The sequence below is a fragment of the Triticum aestivum genome, chromosome 4D (assembly GCF_018294505.1).
Source record: "Triticum aestivum cultivar Chinese Spring chromosome 4D, IWGSC CS RefSeq v2.1, whole genome shotgun sequence".
Taxonomy (NCBI): Eukaryota; Viridiplantae; Streptophyta; class Magnoliopsida; order Poales; family Poaceae; genus Triticum; species Triticum aestivum.
This window is the reverse complement of record NC_057805.1, coordinates 8694916-8702684: the sequence shown is the minus strand read 5'-3', so window position 1 is coordinate 8702684 and position 7769 is coordinate 8694916. Positions and strand designations below refer to the sequence as shown.

Genomic DNA, 7769 nt, shown 5'->3' with positions numbered 1-7769 from the left:
GGACCAATGGATCGAGTACAATAATGTTGATCTAACAGTTGTGATATCCTAAGAGCAGAATTGATGATTTAATGATTGTTTTCCAAAAGGCGTGATCTGTACGTAAAAAACTAAAATAACTCTTGAAACTATGATCTTTGGTTCTCTTTCTCTCTCTCAAAAAAAACTATGATCTTTGGTAGGATCGATTTTGCTCACGGCAGTGCAGCCGTGCACTTCATGAACAGCGCACTAACAGCGACTATATATGTTGTCCCCTTCGATTATTGGACCCTTTTCCTCCTCACATATGACTGTCCAGCTACTGTGCTTCCCGGACAGTAACTGCAAACCAGACGCACGCACACAAATCAATCCAGAATTTAAGGCAACAGAATAGAAAACTTCCATTTGCCCTAAATAGGCCTCCTCCGACGATTAGACCTCGCCGGCCGAGTCACCAGCCGGACAACCAACTCATGGATCGGCTCCCTCTTCCTGGGGGCGGCCCCAGAGCCGCAGCCAATACCCCTTTCTTCGTCGCGATGGATCAGCACGCAGCCTCTACATCGACTTCACCACCGGAAAAGGCGCCGCCCGCGGCGCCGCTCCCGGCACCAGAACACCGTGGAAAGTCCAGCTGCAACAGGAGATCATCTGACACGATCAAGGCCAAGATCATGTCGCACCCTCTCTATCCGGCTCTCCTAGGAGCCTTCATAGACTGCCGGAAAGTAAGTGCATATATAGACGAACACAGCTTGTATCTTGCTGCCGTGCTGTTTCTTATTTGGTTATTACCTCATCCCCAAGGTCGGAGCGCCGCCGGAAATCGTAGGTCGGCTCTCCTCCCTCGTCGACGAGCTCCAGCCAAGTTCAGATGACATGCAGGAACAACCGGCAGACCCAGAGCTCGACCAGTTCATGGTAATATGATTAGCTTAGCTGGCTGAATTATTTGCATACATGGATCTAGCGATATGCTTTTGTGTGTATGTGCAGGAGACCTACCGTGATATGCTGGTGATGTACAGTCAGGAGCTCACGAGGCAAATCCAAGAAGCCAACGAGTTCTTGAGGAGTGCTGAGGCCCATATCGACTCGTTTGCACTAGGTGTGTGTGCATGCTTAATTATTACTCCCTCTGTAAACTAATATAAGAGCATTTAAATAACTAAAAATAGTGATCTAAACCCTCTTATATTAGTTTACAGAGGGAGTACATTAAGTTGTTTTTGCGGGTTTATCTTTTTGGGGTTGGGAGTTTCGAACAGTGACAAGAAAGTTGCAGCCTTCCTATACTCGTACTTATTTGTCATCATCTATGAAAGAAAACAAGTGTCGCTGTAGCACTGTAGCGTGTACCATGTGGTGTACATGTATAATTCCCGAACCTCTAGCTTAATTATATAGGACTCCTAAGGCCTTATTTGATTCATAGGATTCCAAAACATGGGAATAGGAAAAACGTAGGATTGTAATGTCATGCCCATTTGAATTCTACAAGGTTGCAGTTTGTTTGATGATAGCATCACATGAAAACCAAAGGATTCTTATGAAGAGGTTTGAGTGGACACTAAAGTTCCTATGAAATGCAGTAGGAAATCCTTAGAAAAAATTCATATAGGTTAAATCCTATGAATCAAAGGGGCCCTAAATGTCTTGAAGTGGCAAAAAAAAAATTGATAGAAGGGATTTTGACACAAACATGGCATCAAGTCGACAATCCACCCCCCCCCCCCCCCCCGCGCCGCCCACCCCAAAAAAATACAGTGTCGTCACCTGACATAAAAAAGATGAAGAATGTCTTGGGGCGCTGGGGTAGACAACTTGCACCCGAGCCATACACTAAACAGGCATCCATGTGGGGTAAACATGATGTAAATTTGTGCCCCCCAGGGTTCCCTCCGACTCTTCTTAGCTCAACAAAATGTACCAAACATATAGGAGTGGGGTGACTTTTGAAAATTTAGTTTGTTTAGTTGAACTAAAGAGGGTCAGAGAATACTCTAAAGGGTACCAATGCTAGTTTAAGCAACTACATGTGCTCCGACCACTGAAGGATAGACCTTTTATGGAACCAACACGTAAATGAGTGTATAACCCGCAAAGGAGTACGAGTCTTCTTTTTGTCAAAAAGCACATCGTTCTTGGATAGCGAAAGAACCCAAGATAAGGCGTCACCCCAATCAAGATATGAGAGGAAAGCTTCTTATTGATACCCACAACCAGGTGTCAAAAATATTATGCACATTACAAGATGGATAAATTTAAGGCCACCTCGACTATAGACCAAACAACTTGAGCGAACTTGTATTCTGGTCACAATAAAATACGAGAGTTTAGTAAAGAAAATATAGGCACCTTTAGTGTAGAAATATGCGATTGTACATCTACTTAAGATACTAAGCTCCCTAGGAATGCTAGCTTCTGGTGTGTCGGGGCTTAAGGGGTCACTGATAGGGCCACTAATAAGGGAGCGAAAATCGATCTATGTGTGTTACGTTTGGGTCTACTTCTAGGTGAACGTGTGACACCCATATGTTAATTTATGTGTTACGTGTAAGAACAACACACCCACACACAAAACGATTTAGTATACCTCGCACACCAACTACCCTATCTAGCTAATGAAAACAAACAAACATAAATGTAATTAAAAGCCCGCCTACCTGTGGTGAAACACACAATGAAGCAACCAGCCGTAATAGCCTGAAAAAAAAAACTTAGCTCAGGACTGAAGAATGGCGTGGCAAAACAAACATCACCCTCTAGTGGTTGAACATGTAACAACCAAATTTTAATTAGATACAAAACCCACTGACATCTCTTGAGTTAGCAAGAAGTATTTCTAGTCAACTTAGAAACATATATGCCCCCTTGTTAAACCGGGACAAAACCCACTAACATTCTTTATTTATTTACCGTAGCTATCTATGAAACCACTGTTGAACCGGGCAATAATCGGGCCATAAGAGTTGCCACCTAGTTTATTATGATTTAGGGGGGGGGGGGGGGGGGGGGAGGAGTGGATTATAAACTTATAGCCAGCTGTAATATGGACTCCAACACACTTTGCGAGAGAAGAAGATGAGTAAGACATTAGTGACATAATATGTAGAGCTAGCGTCTATCATATGGATGTGCTTTTAGATGACTATATATGATGTGGCGAAATAGAGCAAGCAGTTGGGTCTCTTAATTATTAGCCTTGCTTGCTCTTAGAGCTAGGTTCATATATACCCCCTTCGTTTCAGTATACAAGACATGTTGCTGTTTTCAAAAGCCAAACATTTATATGCTTGATCAAGTTTATAGAATGGTTATATTAGCATCTACAATATCAAATAAAGAAAATATAAATATATTTATGGTGTATCTAATGATACTGATTTGACATTGTACATATCGCAAATCAAACACAAAACTTAGCTGTCTCAAATCTTGATTGCTAGCTAGATGCTCCATTATGAGAGTAGTCAGATCATGAGGAGTACTGTATGAGACACACATTGCCTTTTCTTCGAAAAGAGAAGCATGGAGGAACATGCATGCTGAAACGGCCCGTACGGCCACATGGCAAGGCAACTGCTTGGCCAGCTACCCGCTACCGCACCAGGGTTGCCATGGTTGAACGCTGCAACACGACAGACACGCACAGTGACATACTCCCGTGCGGAGACGCCCGTTGATGCATGGGTCGACAGTTCATAGGCAGTGAGGCACCACACACACATGCATGGGCATGTGAACGTTGCGATCTCGCCAGGCATACATGCATGGGCATGTGAACGTCTGACTGAAATGTTCTCTGCCTCCGATGGCCGTACCGCCCGATTATTATCTAGCTTTTTGTGCCTGCATGATTGCACATATATAGGATCAGTTTGCTTGATCTGGAAGAGAGACCATGCATGGTCAGTTCGATGTTGGATCTTGGATGTCATGGTGGTGCTGGTGGGGCGTGCAGGCTTGTTCTGTGGTAATTTGGTGGTTACATGTGCAGCCAGCAGCTGATCAATGGTAGCAAAAGCAAACCCATAGATCTAGTGACAATATTTACGTCAATTTATAGTACACTACTCTCTCTCTCTGTGTCCGCGAAAACTTCTACCTTTTGCCCTTCAAAGTTTTAAAATTTTGACCAAATTTATAGAAAAAAGTAATAACATATATAACATCAAATTGATATATTATGAAAGTACATTTCAAAACGAATCTAGTGATACTAATTTGGTGTCATAAATACTGCTATTTTTTTTATAAAGTTGATCAAATTTCAAAACTATGACTCAGGACAATAGTTAGAAGTACACTTATTTGCTGATGGAGGGATCAATGTCATAACAGCCTCGCTAAGTCTCAGTCGACTGAGACTTCGTTATGTCTCAGTCGATACTATCTTCCTTTGATTTTGCATAGAGATTCGTGCAAAAATTTATTTTCAGTTTTTCGTTTTTCTTCTTGCATATTATATCACTTGACTGAGACTTGATTAAGTCTCAATCGACTGAGATCTAGCCACACCCATGTCATAAATGCTACTACTTTCTCCTATAAAGTTGGTCAAAATTTAAAACTTTGGACTTGGGACAAAAGTTAGAAGTACATTTATTCACGGACGGAGACGGTATGTTTCTATCTAACTCTAACGTTGGCTCGTTAGAAGAAACTTATTAATTACTGACCATATGTTGGTTATTTGCTGGATCGCCGTGTCTTAAGCAACTGGCAACAACTACAACGAGTGCGGGGGTTCTTCCGAAGATGAGCAGGAGACCGGCGACGTCGCCGGCCTGCCTTCCGGCGAGGGCAAGCAGCTGACGAGCCAGCTCCTGGACAAGTACAGCGGCTACCTGAGAAGCCTCTGGAGGGACCTCTCCGGGAAGAAGAAGAAGAGCGGGAGGCTGCCGAGGGAGGCGTGCCAGAGGCTCCTGCACTGGTGGCAGCTGCACCAAGGATGGCCCTACCCATCGGTACGTGCTTGGCTATGTACGAGTGCTTTTGGGTTCATGCGTGCATGCATGGAGATCGTTACGTATCTTGGTTGGAGCTTCAAAAGCGCTAATGGCGCCATACGTGCGTGCATTCCAGGAACCGGAGAAGCTGGCGTTGGCGGAGTCGACGGGGCTCGACACGAGGCAGATCAACAACTGGTTCATCAACCAGAGGAAGCGGCACTGGAGGCCGGCGCCGCCGGCGATGGGTAGCAGGTTGCAGCACATCGACGCCGGTGCTTCCACCAGCAGCTCTCCTGCCGTCCTTGGGATGGAAGGCCAGCACTTCACCAGACGGAGTGGGTATCCCGACGGTGGTCCGTTGAGACCCTGATTAGTGGACATATACCATCGTATGCCATATATATACACACGTCCAGACGTGCATGCGGTAGATGTGATTCATTGCAGAGTGAAGTTCATGATGAAGCGTAAATAATGTGATCAACTCAACAATAATTTTTCCAACCATCAAGTTTTTTTTCTTTTGAGAAACTGTAAACCTTTATTTAGTATCAATGGTCATAGAGATATAGATTATATTGGGCATAATAGGGAGCCACACATGACGTCCAAAAGGTAAAGAAGAAGCCGCCTTAACAAGAGAGTGAGCTGATCCATTGTGCTCCCGCCTTAAAACGATTGCGGAAGCTCCAAGGTAATTGTCGTACTTGTCTCGGCAGACTATTGTTGCTGCTCCGCGGGAACCACTCCTGGAGATACTACTGTCGACGTTAAACTTCACGCCGAGTTCATCAGGCGGGAGCCGACCCGTTCGTGGAACCAATGGTGAAGACGTATGCTGGATACCCAATGTTACAAGCAGGCCCCTGATGTCTGCATGTATGCTCCTGTGTTGAACATACGAGCCCTTAGAGCATCTCCAACAAGCGCCCAAAAACTGCTCCGCGCGTTAAAAACCGTCCTTTCTGAGCGCCGGAGACGCTATAGCAGATGCTGTGAAATAGTGCGCGCGTAAAAAAATTTAACGCACCGCTTAAAAGCACTATCGCACGCTGCAAATGTTGGGCGCCAGATCGCGCACGCTTCATAATTTGCGCTGCGTGTTCTTTTGGGCGCACGTTTTTGTGCATCTAGAAAACCAATGTTGACCGCAGCACGCTAAAAGCGGTACATTGGCGCTGTAAAACTATTTTAGCGCTCCGCCTCTCTTGGAGATGCTCTTAGGCAAAACTGAAGAACGAACCGGAACAACCTCCATGTCCTCCAGATTTTTTTGATGGAACAAGAGGTGCTCATAGGGCTCTGAAATTGTTCATCATGTATAGCCCGTCTCCTAGCCCACCAGATTCTCCACATAGTCACCAGCATACGCGTGATAATGTCCGAAGGGACCGTGTCCAAAAGCCAGAACATCCATAGCTTTGCGTCCTCTGTATGGTTTGAAATGATCACTTCCGTTGGCTCCTCGCCCGCTAAAGCCCACACAAACATCTAGCCAAAGAGGGAATGTCGCCATGAGTCAAAAGATGAGTTGCAGACAGAGCATACTGCCTTATCTGCTATGTTCCTGTGATATCGGACATCACCCGTGGGGAGAGACGTTTGAGTGAGCCGCCAAGCAAAGACTTTGAGTTTTTTTGATGGTCCATTCATGCCCCACAACTTGATCCATGAGTTCCAGTCGGCATCCACACGGGAATGGCCCGGTACATGCTCTAGACAATCAACTAGGGAGTAGTTAAATAATGAGGCCGGTATAAGCCATCAGGCTCAGCTAGGTGTAAAAGAATGCAAAATATTGGGCGGGCCGGTATGGGCCAGCACTAGTAGAATCAGGGCTTTGCTCCAGGCCGGGCCAGCACATTAGTCCCAATTCAGTCATGAACCAGGACCCATGGGGGCATAGGTCCCGGTTCGTGAGGCCAGGGGGCCGGCCGGGCCTCGTGGGGCATTGGTCCCGGTTCGTCTGGACCATTTGATCCCGGTTCCAGACACGAACAGGACCAATGGGCCTCGCTCCTGGCCCACAACCATTGGTCCCAGTTCGTGGCTGAAACCGGGACTACATGTCCTTTAGTCCCGGTTCCAGCCGCGAACCAGGACCAATGAGATGCCTATATATACCCCCTCGCCCACGAGCAGAGCAGTGGAGTGCTTTGTTTTTCTGGCCGGCCGTGGGAGAGCTTTGTGGTGCTCTAGCTCACCTCTATGCACATGAGGTGTTCGATGAAATGCCCGAGCCACACTTAAGCTTTCTTCTCTCGAAGCTCCTTGTCCAAGCTCCATTTTCCTCGAGATTTGTCTAGGTTTAGCGATCCATCCTGTCCCGTCCCTGTCCTCACCGCCGTCGATCGCCCGCGCCGATCTCGTCGCCGGTACCACCGTGGTGAGCCTCTTGATCTTATCTTCTTTCTAAAATAAAAAGTTCTTACTTGTATGATTTAGATAGATACTTGTGTAATTTTCTTACTTTTATTATTGTTTGTTATTATATAGTTCGATGGTTTTGGTATCCGCCTCCGTCGGCCCTCGTCCTGTCTATGACTCGGATGTGGTATATATTATCTTTTATAACTATTTGGTTCATTTAGTGTTTATGACAATTATGCCGACCAACGTGACATAGATTTTTTTATCTAGGAGGTATGTGAACCGGAAATTCCAACCGACCCTATTGTCGAGAGGTTAAATTTAGTTGAAGAAGAAAACAATTACTTGAAGGAAAAATTGAAAAAAATTGAGGAGGAGAAGATGATATTGGAGTTACATGTTGCGGATGTCGTCGATGATCAAAAGATCAAGATGGATGCAATGCGCTTGAAGATTAGA

The 7769-nt window shown here is 45.5% G+C and overlaps 1 protein-coding gene across 1 annotated transcript; it reads left to right on the top strand.

Annotated features, from left to right (window-relative positions):
- The first annotated feature begins 296 nt into the window (after positions 1-296).
- Positions 297-5517, top strand: LOC123099366 (homeobox protein knotted-1-like 4). Its single transcript, XM_044521537.1, has 5 exons — positions 297-713; positions 793-906; positions 982-1093; positions 4705-4955; positions 5074-5517. The coding sequence occupies exons 1-5, from the start codon at positions 459-461 to the stop codon at positions 5308-5310; spliced, it is 969 nt and encodes a 322-aa protein (XP_044377472.1). The 5' UTR covers positions 297-458; the 3' UTR covers positions 5311-5517.
- Positions 5518-7769: the final 2252 nt, after the last annotated feature.

Excerpts from the sequence above, each read along its gene's own strand:
- LOC123099366 (XM_044521537.1), top strand. The coding sequence starts at position 459 with ATGGATCGGCTCCCTCTTCCTGGGGGCGGCCCCAGAGCCGCAGCCAAT. Across the intron at positions 714-792 it reads CCTTCATAGACTGCCGGAAA|GTCGGAGCGCCGCCGGAAAT; the intron begins GTAAGTGCATAT and ends CTCATCCCCAAG. Across the intron at positions 1,094-4,704 it reads TATCGACTCGTTTGCACTAG|CAACTGGCAACAACTACAAC; the intron begins GTGTGTGTGCAT and ends CCGTGTCTTAAG.